Raw genomic sequence first — 19,016 nt, 5'->3', positions numbered from 1 at the left:
CCTTTTTTTCTTCTCTCTCCATCAATTCGAAATGGGTGGCAAAGTGGAGATAAATTTCACATTACAAGTAAATTTACATTGAAATTGTTTAGATTATAGAATAACTCTGTTTTATATTATGCCCAACGTAATGAAAATTTAATTTAATTTCGGTTCACTCGGACAGAGAAGTTGTCCTTTATAGTGAATTTCATACACTTATTACATATATATATGTAGTTAACTGAAGTACGTGAGTGGTTCGTTAAATGAAGTAAATTTATTTCTTCTCATTGGGACATATTATCTTGTGGTCATATACAAATATGTATGCGTTAGGTTGCTGGGGAACAACGTTTAACGCCTCGTTGGTAAAATTACTCCATCAACTACTTTTATTTCAATTATAACCAATGTGGAGCCACTGAAAATCTCTCGGACTTTTTTTTTTATTTGATTGTATACGCTGTGCATTGCTCCTTCAACGAGGCTGCGACGGCAAATTATTTAATTTACATGCAGTGAGAGTTGGGAGAAAAAAAATGAGCTAAATGGTCATTTATTCAATAAAATCTCACTGCGATACAATTTACAAATAAATACCTACCTAATACATACAAACATATATAAAAATCAAATGCAAGAGAAGGGAGTAATATCATTAGATTTTCTTATGCTATTGGAAATAAGGGATGGTCACGTTATTTTGGAAACTCGGGGACTTTCAAGAGCGATTTTCAAGCCAATTTTGAAACCAAAAATTCGAAATTTACTTGCACTCTTGTTAAATGGCCAAATATTGATAAGAATTCAGTATTTTCAATTTTGAAAATAAATTTTTGTGCTCAAAAAAATTATTTGAAATTCTCACATTTTGGCCATTTTGTTCCTGTAGAGTTTCCAAAATAACGTGACCATCCCTTAATTCAAATTTCATTCTTTTCTTTTTAAATCAATCAAAATTCTTCTTATTTCGTTTTCTTAGAACTTGATTTTTTTGAGTTGGACACTTCAAATTAAGCAGCACACAAAAATGAACTTTAAAGCGTTAGCAAAGTGATTCAATATTTAGAGAAAAAAAAATGCACGACATGTTTTTGTCTAATAAGGCAAGTGATAGGGGCCAAAACTCTAGACTTTTAGGCAGAGGCCGTAAACATTTGCTTTACAAAAAACTTGTTTCATATACTTTCAAATATTTCAGAAATCTATCTTATTTCAAAGAAATTATATCTATCTCTATTGATTTATTGAATTGTATATTTGATTTTAAATATTGTTCTTTCTTTTTATATTAGATAGAACCCTGTTTCTTATTTTTTTGCAATCTGTTCAGAAAGTCCGTTGTAAAATGTGTTGAAAACCACAAGCTAAAGGTTGATTCCTACTGTGTTAGTATACCCTGAATGTTCTCTCACAATTTTTTTTTCTTTCTCTTGACAGGGTACAACACATTGCGTTATCTTTCAAAAATTCATATACATGTGTAGTGTATATGTTATTTAGCGAGGGTATATTCTGAGGAATTGCACTCAAACTGAATGCATTTCTTATGTCTTTAGGAACGATTTTTTTGTTGGCTTCAAAATGTTTTTTTTTTTTTGCTGCGTTGTCTATAACATAACTTGAGAAGTTATTCTACCCACAGTTGGTGTATGTAGTTAAAATATGAGGGAGGGAATATATGAGGGTTCTCTCACCCCTTATTTGATATATTTAACACCAGCATTGCAACTCTGTTCAATATACACAAACTTGTTCAGTAGAATTTAATGCTTGAGCACAATTTTAGTACTATAAGAGGGTGAAGATAAACCTGCTGTTTTTATATTTCATGATGACAAGTGTTACACGCATAAGAAAATTTTTTTAGTGCAAACAAAAGCTTTTGTACAAACAATTCACATGAAGAATGCACCAAAATAGGCGTCAGTTAGGGTAAGGTCACTTGTTCTTTAATTCACTTAACTTGTTGGGGGATTTTTAATAATTAAATCTCTATCAATTTATTTCTTAAACTGAATATTCCAAGAATAAATTACATAAAAGAAAGAAGACAGATAAAAGTTGAGGAATATACGGTACCTATTCAAAATTATAAACAACTCAATTAAAATATTATAGTAAAGAGATAAAACTATACCTACTATAGTACTACAAGAGAGACATCTTTTGCGGTTACGTTGGATTTTTCTCAATGAATCGTGAGAAGTGTGTTGTATATATACACACATATGTACCTAATATATATTTATAATCGGAAATTGATTTTTTTTACTTTCCTCACTCTCACATATTGACTTTTTTTGTATTATTATTACCTATACATACTTTTATTACTCATGAGCGGATTTCTCATCTTTTTATTCACATTTCTTATAGTATGTATCTTATATATTTTTTCTTGCTTCTTATGCCACTTCTTGACATTTTAATATCCAGTTCCAGAAGGATGTTGTGAAGTTATGTATGTATATAGTTTTAATATAATCGCGGATGAATGAGGGGAATAACGGCAAATTGGTATGAATGAACGAATGAATCTATATATAGCTGGAGAGTGAAGTGAAAGAAAGATACAAATCGATTCCATTGAATGAAAAAAGGCAACACTTGAAAGGTTTTCTAGTACTTAAGAACTTCTTACACTCACAGTATATAGTAAGTACCTTATTAGGCTCATAAGTTTTTTGAAAGTGTCTTGTCCTTGAGTCTTCATAACTTGTTACCTGCGAATTTTAAGAAATGCCAAGTAAAGATTTCCAGATTTCAAACTATAAACTATAGTTACTTAAGTTGTGCTTAAGTTTTTGTATTAGGATTCAGATTTCAAAGGTTTTTAGAATAAGGTAATCTAAATCTATGATTAATATATTTTAGGATTCAAACCAAAGCTGGACCTAATGTTTAAAAACTTAAACCCAATAAATTTAAATTCAGGGTAAAAACTAAGCTCTAGTCTTAATATTAAGGACTAACTTAAGAAAAACTTAATTCCGTAGAAATCAAAGAGTTTCTGAGCCAGAAAATCCTTTGTAGCTCTACCTGCTAAAAATTCTAATTGACTCAGCTAGTTTTTTTCGTTCTCATTCATAAAAGAATTTTACCTTCCTAATAAATCTTACAATTTTTCTTTAAATTGTTGGAAGTGCTAAAATTTCTTTTTAAGCCTATAATGAGTGTATTTTAACGCCAAATAATTGGGAAAAATGTAATTTCTATCTAACCCGAATTGAAAAATTGTTTATCCACCCTAATGCTAAATTGTAACATGTAAAAAGACAGGTCGATTCCTATTTTGTGTTCTATAAACAATCAACAACAAAAAAAATGAAAGAAAAGAAAGAGAAAGGCAAAAAGTTATCACCGGATATGGCAAAGAATTTATTATACATAACATGTACATATAGGTATATTTGTGCCTATTTTATTTGTGTGTGTAAAAATGAATCTGGATAAAAAAAAAACAGTCACAATCTAATAGACAAAAAATCAATCTTCACTGCCTCATTAAGGTTTTGGTTCATTTTATAAACTACTTAGGTATATATGAAATGAACACCCTGCTCAGGAGATATCTTAACCAATTAAGTGAAATATGTAAAGAGAGATTGTAGCAAAGTATACACAAAATTATTTGACACACTCACATTGATGCGATTAAATGATATAATATCACTTTTTGCGCTGCTATCTTTTTATTATTGTTGAATGACAATTGTATGATGTCGCGATAGGGGGAGGTGGGAAGAAGAAGGGGGTGGGGACAGATAAAACGATGGAATGAAGTGAATAATAAAGAGGACTCGATAAATGTGTTTGTGCGAAAATTTTCTGCATATAGAAATTCATTATATATGCTGTACAGTACATAATATACTTTATAAATGAATGGATCGTTTTTTGTTATACATACCTACCTATATGATGAAGTATACACATTATATTTTCTTTCCTCTTTCCAACAAATACTATGAAATGACGAGTTGCAAGTGCGTGTAGCTAAATTGGGGATTAAACACAAATAATATAACCTATATTAAAAAAAAGGAGAATTGCAATATTTTCTTTTATTAATTCTTTTTTATTCTATAATCTCATAAAATATTCTCAGATATATTGTATGTAGTGCCATCTCTTTCCTGCAAGTACTTATAGATGAACTTCCTCTGGCAATACATACATTCGAAGGCATGGAAGACGCTAAAAAATGTGTACCTATAGTTATTATGTACATATGTATATATGAATCTAAGAAAGACTGTCGCCCGCGTAGTGCATAAAAGAGTGAGAAAGTGAATGCTAAGGTGAAAGAGAGACTGAGAAGAATGCCGAAAGAAAGAGATATAAAAGGAGGAAGAGAGAGAGAAATGAAAATGTGTTTTTGTGAATGAGTGTGTGATTGGTGTGTAATTTCCACTACGAGTCTCTCTCTCCTTGCCTCTCAATTCATTTTATGAATGAACTGCACAAATCCACAAACAAGCCAAATAAAAAAAATGACTACGTGCGAGTTTTCTATGCTTGCGAATAGGAGGGAGAAGAGTGGATAAAATATACTGCGTGACCGTAGATTTACGGGAGGCAAGGGACAAGGGGGGGAGAGGTAAGAGATCATATTGCCTAATCGTATTCTGTTCTGTATTTTGCTACACATATATTTATGTATATGTAGACTCTTTTTTTTTCACAATACAGACCACAGAAAATGAGAGAGTAAAAAAAAAGAAGGGAAAAATGACGAAATAAAAGAAAATGTTTATGGGGAGTAAATGCAGGGAGAGTGAGAGAGAATTGTAGGAGACACCGGAAATGGCTCGTTGAAGTACATGTAATGCCATTTCATAAGGTGCTTCAGCGTCGTCTCTTGATCTTTTTTTTTGTCAAAAATGTTCTGACTAACTGAATTTTTTTTAAGCCAAATCTCTACTAAACAAAGGGACATTGAAATGATTTTTTTAAATTTTATAATACTTAAATCATACTTTTTTTTATTTAGGGATGATCTTTTGGAATCTTAATAAAATAATTTTTTTTTCTAAAATACTAATTTCAATCTGAAAGTATACATACTATTACTATGGATATCTTGTCCACTGTAGGGAGAACAGAAAGAAATGAATTTAACTACCTTAAAATTTATTTTAAAAAATAACTAAAAGAATAGTACCTATGTAATATTTTCATATAACTACATTTATTAGAGTGTAGTACAGGAATCCAAATGGGAGAGAATGAATGCTGAAATGTGACAGTGTTGGTATTTTTTTTAGAAGATATATACATATACAATACACATGTTGATTTTTTGCGCTCCTAGACCCCCTTCCGTTTTAGGTTCTTCTCATCTCTCTAAAATCTATTTTCAAAATGAATATATAAGCTGAGCGAGAGGGAAGATAACTACATACTACTTGGTGTTGTAGTGTATATGTAGTGAATGAGAGTGATGAGAAGTGATTGCATACATATACATGGTTCGTTTCCGCTTTACACATTTTCATTCTGTTTTCATTCATGCCTTGTGTTCCCTAAGTTGTGTTTCAGTTTCAACCCAAGTGTTCCGTACAAAACTCGCTGTTGACGCATGCGTTTCGTTTCTTTGCGAGCGCACGATGGTCTAAGAGTGAATTGTTTTTTTGCGACATCTAAAATAAAAATTCAACACATTTATTCCGTGCAAAGAAACCAACTTTACCAACTTTTACCGTAGATGATCTCAAGGCAAAAAAAAAGAAGAAAATGAAAAAGTTATAAAGGAGCTGTGTTGAGACTTTTTTATTGTTGTTGCTTGAGTATTACTAACTTTTCTTGTATATGAGGATGTGGACAAAAAGTGGGTACATTGTGTGCGAAAATTGCTTAAATTCAACATGATGATGTGTTGTGACAAACTTATCGTGGAACTTTTCTTTCATTGATTACGGCGGCATTTTTTTTTGTAAATCTACGCACGAATACGCCTACGATTTGTATATGTGAAGAAAATCATCCAACTTTGTAAGACGTTGTGTGCAAAAAAAAAAGAAAGATTGTGATAAAAGTGCTTCTGATAGAGCTCCTCCATTGATGGATTACTCGTCATTTCCTTCCGACTGAATATGTGGATGTAATTATATGACACTCTGTGTACTAATTCACGAGACACGCAGCAAATTTTCGACTTATATTCATCAACATCTTCGTGATACCTTTGGTGTGGATGCGTGCTCAATTTCGTGATGGTGCTCAAGTTATATATCTCTGGTGGGAGGATAAATTAAATTATGTCCCATTTTTGCTCCATTTTCAACCCACTGATCACTTTGTACCAGCCAAATGCTACTGTATTAAAAAGTAGAAGTGAGACAGTGCTAATATAGGGCAAATAAACTATATATTTCATGCTACTGTGAATGCGTAAAGATCCACAACAAATGGGGGTACAACTTTTATATTAAAACAAAAAAAAAACGAGTTTAAGAAATAATAAAGATCGCTGGAAGTTAAAAATAAATTTGTAAAATTGGTAGTGAAAATGCAGTGACAAAAATTCTCGTGAGTTTTTACATTATTTAGAAAAGAAAACGAACTTATAAAGGAAGTTACTAAAAGGAGCCATAAATTACTAATAAAAAAAACTGATACAAAAGTAAATTTAATTTTTGAAATCAATGTAAATTTGCGCAATTTTTGGTGTGAAGAAACACACAGTGATTTTGTAAGGTAATCTGGTTCATCTCTATCAGTGAGGTCCTGCTGTGTGTTTAGAACTTATTATAAAAAACAAACTTTCAACAAATAAAAAAGTAAAAGAATCATATAGCCAAGATATTTAAGGAATTTTTGAAATGAGAATTGTTAGAGTTGCTTGTTGAGGCACTAAAATGACAAATGAGTGGGTTGAATGGTTCAGTGACAATAGAATAAAGACTTCAATCCGAGGAAGTAGCAATAATTTCTTCAGCAGCTATCAGTGTAATAAAATATCTGGAATGGGTCTCAAAACTCACACCATTATGAAATCTCTACAGAAGCCTAGAGGTTGGTATATACTATATCCATAAAGTAGATTTCTCTTAAAATAGGAACATTTATGTTATACCAAAAAACATATCAAAAATATATAATACAAATTCCTCTGTGATTATTATGTATTTTACAAAGGGACTATAGATAAAACAAATCACTATTTGCTAACAAAATAATTTCTAACTTTTTTTCTCTTAATCTAAATTTACAGAAAAATTCTAAATAAAAAATGAAAGAATTTGATAATATATTTTGAAGACAACTTGCTTGTTTTCACATTATTTTATAAGTAACTTTTTGATAAGAAAAAAAAGAAACAAAAACTCATGATATGCATACTATATACAACAATGTTATGCTGTTTGTTAGTCGATTGTTTAATGTTGTAGCGTCCCCCTCCTCCATGTCTTGTGATGGCGGGCCATTGCGATTGATTCCCACAGTTTTGAAACAATGTCTGTGGAGTACGGTGCTATTAAAATGGTATTTTTTCTCTTCATTTTCTGCCTCTCTCAGCCCAACTGTCACGCTTGGTGAATTTTCGATTTGGATATTAGGAGGAAAGTTCCATATTAATGCTGTTGTGTATATTAAAATTAACTTTAAGCGATGATGGTGGCAGCTATATACAATTTCTGAAGACACGTTCAAAGCTAACATGAAGACAGAAAATTACAGTACAAAGTTGAAGGAGGAGAAGACACTTTTTTTTGACCAAAAAGAAACAAGAAGTCCAAGATTTTTTGGGGGCTTTGGACGATGAAGAAATTTTCTGGCTTTGTCTTTAAAAATTCTTAATATAATTATCTTTCTTGTGAAGATATATTTTTGTTTTTGCAGCTCTTTATTTTTACAGTGTTTATCCTGAAAAAAAAAAAGAAAAAATATTCCTTTGATGCATTCCCTCAGGTGAAACAAAGAAAATGGCACAAAAAGTTGTGTCTGCATTATTAGATTTATTTTCTGGATAAATAAAATATATTGTGGGAATCGTTTAATCAAATAATTCTCGCCGTCGGCTTATTTCAGTCATCATCATCTCTCTTCTCTTTTTTTTTTTGTGGCCGTACATATGTAGATGTTTGTGTTTTTTTTTGCCCATAGAATTTCCTTATATCTGCTCACACTGTATAGCATCTCCTAATTCTCTAAAATCTTGTGTGGAAGATGTGAATGGAAGATGAAAAGAGCTGAGAATTTTTTTTTTTAGGCAAGAACTTTCGATGATCATTTGCATTGACATGTTTTGATATTTGGAAACTAAAAGAAATTAAAAGAAAAAAAAGACAGCTAAAAAAGAAGAAGCACCGGACAGCAAGTCTAATTATGAGAAATCCCCCCTTCAAAATTTACTCATGTCACACAAGAGTTCATGAAAGTGGAACAGAATAACTAAAATTATTGATATATGCAAATGAAATTGATCTGTTTCGTTTTTTTTTCTTCAACATTTGGTTCTTTTTTTTCTGTATACTCCTCTTCCTCACGAAATTCGTACAAAAAACACCGTGCGAGTTTTTTAAACGTGAGAGAAAAATTTAACGATCGTAAATCTCTAAATTGATTTGCAGTGAATGAGTTTTGAAAGGATGAAGAAAAAAAACAACGACAACTTCCATGTGAGGCAATTAATATGGAAGAGTCTTTAAAATTTGTTGCTATTCTTTCAGATGTTCCCACTCAAATGCCACCGTTGACACCTGGAACGAATAAAAAACTTTCAGAGGCACTCAAGGCATCCTTCTCGTCATGGGAGAAGGAAGTGCAAAATAGGAACATCACCAAAGGTAATTTACATCCCTATTAATTTTTCTTTATTGATTAATTACAAAGAAATTACTAATTTATTAAAGAAATCTCCACTCATAGAAATTGTAATTATATAATGTAACAATTCAAATCTAGTACAAAAATTAAATATTACTGATTGTATATGAACACAGCTCCTTACATGCTAACTATAAAAATTCTTACCTATAAATAGGTACCATCTAATTCATATTGAAGATTTATCACAAATTTTGAAGCTCACCCATAGCCTTTCAATCATTCCCTGTGAGCAAAAGACAGTGAATGGAATTAAGGGAGACAAATTACTACATTAATATTGATATGACATTACATAATTTGATATTATTAGAAAAATAGTGAAAAGGATGAGAGTCATTAACTTGTTACTTTAGCTCTCTGGGTTACCCCAATGACGATCTTCTATCTTTATACATAAAGCACATGAGCTGTGTGGTGTGTGGTAATGTATGTACGATGTACCTACATATAAAATATACAAAGAACAAATTGGATGCACTAAAAGTGCATTTAGTTCACAAGAGAGGACATGGTGGATGAATGATAGTTATATTTTTTTTCTCTGAAAAACTATGTCACTGTCAGATGAGATGATGTTCTTGCACAATTGTGGCTCCGTAAAGATGTTTTCTCTTTCATTTTTTTTTTCTTTTGGTTACCCCCCTCTGCACATATGAGGGTGTTTATATAAATTTTTCTTCACACACACACAATTAGTTTGTCTAATCAAGAGTCTCTTTATCTAATTTATTCATCAAATAGATTTTAATTTGCTCAAATATAATTGATAAAATAAAATTGAAGAGATCTTTGCAATAATTCCCTTATTCACTTACATCCAATATGTTTTATTGTGGTGGTGATTGGGTAACAAAGAATGAAAAGAAGTTGGTATATTTAGCATAAATAAAATAGAGTGAGGGAGAAAGAGAAACCATAAATGACAATATAATTCATTGTCATTTAATTATTGTGGTGTGTAGGGTATATTAATAAAAAAAAAATGGTTAGAATTTGTGGCGGCTGTTGAAAATAAATCTCCCGCCAGTTTAGCTCTTTGAGATTAATTGAAATTTCGTAAAACACAGGGACACAAGTGTAAGAGGCGGTCTATTTAGATGGCAAATAAAGAGGGGGCAATTAATAGAAAATTTCTCTCAAATTAGTGTTGAAAATCCTTTCATGGAATATATTACAAGAACGTAAAACTTATTCATTTGTGATTTAATTTTTTTCTCTCAAAAGTTAAATAAAGTGAATTTATAATAATATTAAAGGTCAAAAGATTGGGTATTCCCCCAAAGGTTTCTTGTGAATTATCTCTTCAAGTCTTTTTCTTTAAATGTTAACATGATTTTTTATTTTAATTTAATTTAACAAGATGGCAAAAGGCAACAACAAATTATCAAAATGTTATAACTTCTAAACTTCTCTTAATGAATTTTATTCTCTCTCATTTTCCACAAAGCATTCATTTTGGACATGAACAAGGTATTTTTCCCCAACACACTGGCACCACAGATTTTTGATAAAATTGATGATTCCTAATTTGCATTTTTAAAACTGAACTCATTAATTGAATGTTTTTTTTTATGAATAAAATAAAAGTTATAAGAATTTCTTTTCTGCTGTCAGTAGAAGTTTTATTTTTTTGTTTAATTTATTAAAAACATATATTTCTATTCTTGTATTTATTTTATTTTTCGATAGATCCTCGATTGTGGACAGAGGAGCATGTGGTATATTGGCTAAAATGGTCAATTAAGGAATTCTCCCTAGAAAATGTAAATTTTGACCCATTCTTGAGGTTAAAAGGTCGCGATATGGTAGCAATGGGTCGAGAAAGGTTTCTTTCCATTACCCCACCCTACACAGGTGATATACTCTGGGAACATCTGGAGATTCTTCAGAAAGGTAAATTAAATCGTTTCTTTTTGTCACGCATTGATATGAATATTTTGTTATATTAATTAGTTTTCTATTTATAATTTTTTCCCTTTCTCTCTGTCTTTCTGTCTTTTTAATGCAGATTGTGAAAATTCCCTTGAAAGCAATACAGTGACCAATAGCTTTGATCCTGCATGTACAGCAGAATTGTGTGATTATTTGGGAAATCAAAAATTGTCTGGAAATCCTACATCAATTGATTTCTCACTTGCAAAAGGCTTTAATGGTAAGTTAAATATTTTTTTTTTACAATTTATATATTCATTTAGAACATCAACATACATAAAACTGTTCTAACACATCGATATGCAACCCTCAGTTTATTATAAGAAATGAATATTGAATTTCAACGACTTTTCCGATCATTTGCTATTTGATCTTCTTACATACAATATTTTATTCTCTTTCAACTTCATTACATTCCTATACCTCAACTTCCTCTCGTCCGATTTCATGGTATTTATATCCCCTGTCTCCTTTCATTGAATAAGGAGCTATTGTTGAACAACTTCGGGGGTTGGAGGTCTTCAAGAAAAAAAATGAGTTTGCTATAGGAACACCTGAAAGTATATTGAATTGAAATTTTAGTGCTCATTTTGGGCATTGCCATACAACGACATAGCTCAAGAGAGTCAATGTTCCACGTGTCCTGCCCTTCTGAAGATATCTACATGTGTGTATACCACGTTGTGATCCTTAAAGCTCAATTGAAGCCTATGTTGCACCAATCAACAGACAAATACGTTTCAGTAGGTGCACTTACCTCTCTTCCGGTCTTTTATTTTCACTTTATTATTCCCGGAAAGTTTCTATCGAGCGCACATGCCGTTTGAAAGGAGAATAATAATAATATTTCACACTAAAGGACATTATAAAAAAAAAGTTATATATAACATTTATTCTAGATAATTTTTATTTTCTTAATATGCAGCAGGTACTTAGTTAGTATATCTAATGTAGTGGCAAATTATAGGTCATATTAGTTTTTTTTTTTTAAATTCACTTTCTCGTCATATTGAGATTATCGTAGGTATATCTGAAGAGTCGCTTGTGTTAAGTGTAGTTGATGGTTTTCTTTTTATGAAAATTATTTCTGTCCCGGTGTGGCCTCGAAAACCATGGCAAAATGAATTTATACATATATATGAGAGAGTATTGCGATATCAAAGGAAGAAAATGTAACACTGCATATTTTTGATCAAAAGCACAAATTAATTGAAAATGATTGGTGCTATTTTAAGACATTTCACAATTGCAATTTTATACATTGATGGCGGGGACACGAGGTAGTTTGGATATGTATGTATATATCATAAAGAATGTCTTTTGCTCCAGAAAATAATTTTTTAATCTACAATGTAATTGTTCTTTGGAATCTTCTGTTTGATTCTTCACCATTTATTCGAGATCAGAGGCAAGGTGAAGAAAATTAAATTTATTCCTGCAACAATAATGTGTATAAAGTGTGTTTAGATGTTATTTCAGTAGCTTTTATTTAACTCAAAAACTACTTAGCCATCTCTCTCTCTCTCTCTCTTGCTCTCTGAACATGTAGTTAGCAACAATCATTGACTTTATTCATTTTTATGGTGTGTCCATTAGAATTTTTCTCATTTTCATTGTTATGTTACATCTCAAGAGCTTTTTTTTCAAACCGTCGAATGAACACACCGCACACACGGGTTGTATGAGGGGGAAAATGGTGGAAAACAATCCATTGTGCAAAATCACTAAAAATAATAATTTTTTTTGAGTTGGGCAGCACATCGTGGTGTATACATAATGTTATGGATTTAGCGATGGAGGAGAGAAAGAGAGAAGATAAATAATCCATTACATTGGATATTATGTTATCAGTTGGTCATACACATCCGTTATAATGGTGACCGGATGTTGCTAACACAGAGTTTATGTGTAAAGATTATAATGCGTTTAAGTTTTAGTTTATACGATGAAACATTTTCAATGTTGAAGTTTATTTCCATTCTTATTAACATTGGATTGGATGAGGAGAGTACAACCATGGGGTATAGAGAAGATGATCAGGATGAGGAATAGGGAATGATGACAAGTATATAATTTTCAATGAACTGGTTTACAAATATATTCTTCTTTCATTCACTATTTATCTGATATAATTATGTTTCAAACGTGTTTCACACTACTTACTGTATGCGCGTTTTTTTTTTATTAAACCATTGCTATATACATACATAATATATTCATATATATATATACCATGTGTACCTCTACATATATGTATATGAACATGAACTTCCTCTGCGGTGTCTCGCGTGGACCAGAGTAGAAGATGTTGTTGGCAAAAGAATGAATGGGATGAATCTCCGTAGTTGGATCTTCGAAGAGATCATCTCGTTTATCTCTATATGTGACACTAAAAGCTCAATGACGACAAAAAATGCTACAAATTTCTTTGTTTTTTTGCACCATCTTCCTCTTCATCTTGTTCTTAAAGAGTCTTCTTTTCATTCATGTCCACACCACGTAACGGGGTCTGCATGGTATTTCCCGAACAACTACACAACAAGAAAAAAAGAGAGACAAGAGAAACTTACTAACACGAGAAATTACACATTATAGAGAGACAAAGCGAAAAAGTCTTATTTAAATAATTATTTTAAATATTTGAAGAATCATTGTAACAACGCCATAGTCTCTTTATGACTTGGTTTATTCATACAAATTTTTTTTTCCCTAAATGTCTGCTTTTTTCTACGACACAAATATAATATTTGTTCAATTGGTGATTGGTTACTCTCCTTAAAGTCAATGCAGAGAATTTGTATTAATTGCATGCACATAGGTATATATTTAAATATAATTAGAAAATCAGTGAATTCTTTCAAGAAGTTGTAATGCCGTGTTAACACCTGTCTCACAACAGTACTTTCGATTTCAGTACAATATCACCTGCAGAAGAGTTTACCACATTAACAAAGTCAAGAAATCTTTTTATTTCCTCTCGTATTAAATTATTTTTAAATCCTTTTTGAAATATATATTAATAAAAATTGAAGAAAGAATTAAAGAGTCAATCATCTGCTAATTTTCTAAAATGAAAAAAAAAATCAAAATTTGTACTAATCCTTGTTAGATTGCAGGTATGTATATAGTATTTATCAAACCACCAAGAGGTCTTATATTAATTTACATATGAATAATTTATAAATTCTACAGGATTGTGAATGATTTTGATGGTTTTAAAAAAAGGTTTTCTAATTTAAATTTCGTTTTTTTTATTTGCCTAGAATATATAATTTTTTTTTGAAAAGAACTTGTGCCTAATAATATTATTTCAAAAAAAAAAAAATTGTATAAAATGGCAATAAAAAAACGAATGTATTAGTATGTTGGCATGGGTCGTGTATTGTCTCTTCTATTGATAGTTGTATTATGAATTTTTCAGACAAATAGTAATGTTACTTCCGGTGTATTCTCTATTAGCGTCACCATATTGCTGAGAATTACCTATGTGAGAGATTTTTTTCTCTCCCCTCGATACTTTTTTTTTCTACTCTGCGGGTTTCTCTCTGTCTCTCTCTCACTCTGTCATTCAATGAATGGACTAAACACTTGAAAAGAACACACATGAAAGAGGCACATTAAAATATAAGAGAGGGAATATGTTGGAGGAACAACTCATCCGGATATAGGAGTGGTCGTGATGACAATTGAGCATAATATAGTTGAATGTTCACAAAAAAAAAAATTAAGAATCAGGAGAGGAAAGCAAAGAATATTTTCTTGACGAAATTGGAGTTTGTGCCATAAACATCCAATTGAAAGGAATGTAAAAGTTGAGGAGGGTAGCAAAATAAGTGGATATAGAGATTGAAAATGGGGAATCAAAATGATGTATAATATAATAGGTACCTACCTACCTACCTACCTAAATGTATATTCGGTATAAGGGGTTAAAAAGATTTCAACGTGCGAATTGGAAAAAAGGGGAGGTCACTTGAAATATTATATGAAGAAATAAAATCTATTTGCATAAAATGTCCTTTCATGAAGAAGATTCTATTATGTATGAATATGATACAAAATTACAACCCATTTTTCTTTTCTTGATACCAACTGATTTTTTTTTAGAAATATATAGTTAAAAATTTCGGGCTTCATAACCTTGGCGTAGCCCCTAAGAGATGATTTTTTTTGAATTTTAATAAAACTAATTTCCCCTATTTTTTCTTTTCGTTTCTTTTAGTCAATTCTTTCAAAATTTTTACTCATATTATTTCATGTTTATGCAATGAAAAACTTTAAAAAGAGGACAACGAATTTTTCCCATAGTCCTTTTTAGTTGTTGTTAATTTCCCTCCTACCCACTATTAAGCTCTTGTCGTGGCAATTTATGTTGTATTATTATTTGTGTTTCTCGTTAAAGAGCGAGGTCGAAGCGAAAAGAAGGGGGCGCCAGACCAATTCCCATGCTTTTCGAGAAATTCCCTCAATTTGACCAGTTCACATGAGACACGGAGGGACACAAACCTGTGTGATGTTGTGTGCTTCGGTGCGGGTTCTTTTGCCTTCACGTTGTTCTTTTTTATACATAGTCTCTCGCATATTTTCTACTGGTATATTCTCAAACAAATGTGCTAAGTAGCGGTTGGGAAACGAAAACCTAATATAAGAGAAATAACACACAAAGTATAAAAAATAAAAAAAAAGTGTAACAGACAACCCCGACTTTATTGCAAGGTAGATGATGGAGTATTTTTTTTCTTATGCCCTAAACTCCTTAGACAAACAGAACTTACAAAATATTTTAAGTTTAAAGTTTTCATACCTTAAGGAAGGTTCTAAGTCTTGTTAGTTAGAAGAGGGTGCTTAAGATCGGAAAATCACATTGAAAATACAATGTCAGGGAGTCTATTTACTTTGCTGCGCAAAACCTAATTGAAAATATTATTTAGTTTTGTAAAATTGCAATATTAAATACATATATACGTACATATATAACACACATAACAATATATATGACAGAAGCTCAATTAATAAAATATTCCCTCTCAAAGAAGTCTCTTTATAAGTAGGTATTAGGTTGCTTTCGCCTGAGGTCTGTCGTTTCTCTCCGATTTCCCTCTTTAATTTAACACTCCTACTAAAAGGCTGTGTGGTGCATTTGTGTACACACATAGTATGGGTGCAATGGGATCTGAGAGGAATCGCTATGTGAATATGTAGTTTATGCTATATGGGATGGAATATGAGGAAGAGAGATGGAAACGAGAAAAAAAACATGAAGACAGGTGGTTGCGCAAAACATATTTCCGTTTGCTTCTTTTTATTCAACCATAAACGCATTAACAATCTCTAGTGTTTCTCTATATATTAATAAAAGAGAATTAAAAAAAAATAAATAAAGAATTCTACAGGGAGAAAATCTAATTTATTTCACAGAACTGTATAGAGGTGATAAATTTGTAATTAATATATGTAGAATAATTTTTATTTACATTATCTGTGTTTTATTTTCTTTTAATGGAAATTCATTAAATGTCCTTCAAGATGGAACAATATCATGGGGAGTTTATTTGTCGTCTTCGAGAGGAGACTGTGGGGATATTAAGATGGGAAAAAAAAGAAGTGAATGAATAAAAAAGAGACAGTGAAAATTCAAATGCAATTATACATACAAATACACAATGTTGATGTATCGTTTTTTTCCACCGTTAAGAATATTGCAAAAGTGCCCCAAGACCCTGTATATATTGCGGACAATTTGAAGCTTCATGGTATAGTAATACATACAGAATGTACATTGAATATTCCAACGTAGTTTTCTCCGGGCTCTTCAGCCTGGGGGGACATTGACCATTGACTTCTTTAATTTATCAAGAGAAGAAGGTGAATGAATGTGTAGTTGTAGCTACCTACCATACATTTTATTACTTGCAAATGTATAAAATAGCTAGGATTCTAACCTATTATATTAAAATAAGAAAGCATTTTTTTTTAGTTCTATTTATTCGCAATAGATAAAATATACAATACCCACCAAAAGTTTCCGAGTTAGCAAAAATGGTCCGATTGTTGTTAATTGATTTTAAAAAAATCTATCAGTTTAGGAAATGTAGGAATCTCACCTTTCTAAAACAGATAGATTTTTAAAAATCCATTATCCAAAACTAGAGATAAAGCAACTTTATTAGTCTTAAAAATACACAATTTTTGCTCATCTGAAAACTTTTGGCGGGTAATGCTAGTGCCATAGTCTTTTGTTACTTAAATTTTTCAAATCATAAAAATGTAAAAAATATCTTTTATTTTTTTAACTCTAAAATCATTTAATCTTAGGTGTTTACTTGTGTAAGTGCAAAAGTCTTGTCTTGATGTATGTTGATGTCTGTGATCTACCACATGCAGTGTAATGTGGTGGAATGATTGTACTTGAGTATTTTAAAGCGATCGTTGAGCAGTCGAGGCGAATGCGCTCAATGCTGGGTGAGTTGCGTCGTAAAGCTTCATTTTCAATTTGGTAGTCTCACAAGACGATACACTGAAACGTGTCTCTCTCTCTTACCCCCCAACAAAAAAAAAGACCAGAAAAAAATTGAGAATAAAAAAAACGCGGATAGAGCTGCTATACGTAAGAGGGAAAGAGTAGAAATTGTGTTGGAGTGAAGCGACACAAAAGTATAGCCAAACACACGGGAGTTAGTTCTCCGGCAATCAACAGCGTTTTCGGTGGGATAACAAAACGCCCGAGACTCTTGGTTGAATTCGGTTGGTTGTGCGGAGCTCAAATGTGAGATAACTCAGGAGAGACGCGACGGATGTGTCCGGACCCATAGTCTTTCATTCACTTCCTCCGGATAAAGTTTGTGTATATTGAGGAAAAAAATGCATCTTGTGCACGTGGATTGTGGTGGTATTCATTGATTGTGTGCTGCTGCGGTACATTAATGATGTTGTGACGATTTTAACAAGTGACAGTGTTCAGTGATGGGATGAAGATATATCTTTTTATTTTAAATTTCCTTTCATTCTTAAACACCTTCTCCGCAAGGAGTTATAGAACAAAAATTGTACCAATGAAGATGGATTGTGAAATCAGAAAGAATAGCAACATAAAGAAAAATCTACATCATTTTGACGCACTGTCCCTCAAAAATTTACTTCATCTATAGAAAACAATTTATTCTTCTTGCAAAAAAAAAACCTTCTTCTTCTCAAAGACAAAAGACTGTTTTTTTTTTCTATTTAAATTGTGTGTGAGTGTGTGTTTGGGAGTGCAGTAAAAGCCAACGAGGAGGAACAGAACTGTTGAAAAAAAAATGAGAAAAGAAAATTCCCAAAAGACAAAAGTGTTTTTTCGTGTTATATATTCAGAAATGCTCTAAAGAGCCACACAAGAAAATCGAATGAAAAAAGGTTATAGCCTTTTGGTGGTTTAATTCTCTATTTTTCATTCGTTTGTTTTTCCTTCTGTTCTTATTGTTGTTGCCAACGAAGGTGATTGTAGCGCGAATATTAAATTATGCAAATTAATTGATGTAAAGTGAAGAGGACTGTTGTATGGTAATACCATATTATATATACATACAATTTAATGTAGCAGGTATAGGAAGGTGAACAAAAAAAATGAAAATTGTGCTGTGTTCTGTGTATTGTTAATTAAAAAAAAATACCAAAAAATAAAGAAGTAAAAAAGGAGTTTCTTTGGCCAAAGTGGATAAAGTATAAAACAAGGACATAAAAATATATAGTTTCATTTGGAATATGGTGTTACAATCAGTCAATGATTTAACTCATAGGGATGGAGAAAATGAACCCCTTTACCCCATTGGATACACATCAGCCAATATTTATCACTACACAGAAGCCAATTTACTTAACCAACAGGGTAAATAATAGTTTAATTACATCGTTTTATGATCTTTTAAACATTTTCAATGTATCACTAGACAATTTATAAGTTATGTAGAATTTAAAAGAAGGTTCAATAACAGATCTATTTTTTTTATAAAGGGTCATTATCTAAATGAAAATCTTCGAATCAGAAAAGGCTCAGATTAGGGAGCAAAGGTATAAAAGTACTAAAATCAAGCCATAAGGGTACCTACTAAATTAAATTTCAAAATGTACTTTGGGATACTCTAAGGTACATTCTTATATTTTAAAGGAACATGGACTTTATGAGAAATTAATTAGTAGTTATATAGAAATGATGCATTCAATGTCACCGGATGTTTGGGTTTTTTTTTTCACTGCATTTATTGAATGATTGGCAAAAAAAAATAATA

At 31.3% G+C, this 19,016-nt stretch overlaps 1 protein-coding gene across 2 annotated transcripts in view; it reads left to right on the top strand.

Annotated features, from left to right (window-relative positions):
* The window catches only part of LOC129786770 (ETS-like protein pointed), a 29,311-nt gene that overhangs the window by 4,669 nt on the left and 5,626 nt on the right, over positions 1 to 19,016 (top strand). Inside the window, exons 1-4 of one of the 2 annotated variants that reach the window (XM_055821993.1) lie at positions 4,824 to 7,002; positions 8,661 to 8,777; positions 10,510 to 10,713; positions 10,829 to 10,972. In XM_055821993.1, the coding sequence (XP_055677968.1) occupies positions 6,846 to 7,002; positions 8,661 to 8,777; positions 10,510 to 10,713; positions 10,829 to 10,972 (622 nt within the window). In that variant the 5' untranslated portion in view covers positions 4,824 to 6,845. Of the gene's footprint in view, positions 1 to 4,823; positions 7,003 to 8,660; positions 8,778 to 10,509; positions 10,714 to 10,828; positions 10,973 to 19,016 lie in introns of those variants that run through there. The other variant, XM_055821992.1, reaches the window with a different exon arrangement.

This window comes from Lutzomyia longipalpis, chromosome 1 (assembly GCF_024334085.1).
Source record: "Lutzomyia longipalpis isolate SR_M1_2022 chromosome 1, ASM2433408v1".
Lineage (NCBI taxonomy): Eukaryota > Metazoa > Arthropoda > Insecta > Diptera > Psychodidae > Lutzomyia > Lutzomyia longipalpis.
The sequence above is the reverse complement of the archived record's forward strand: the minus strand, read 5'-3'. Positions and strand labels throughout refer to the sequence as shown.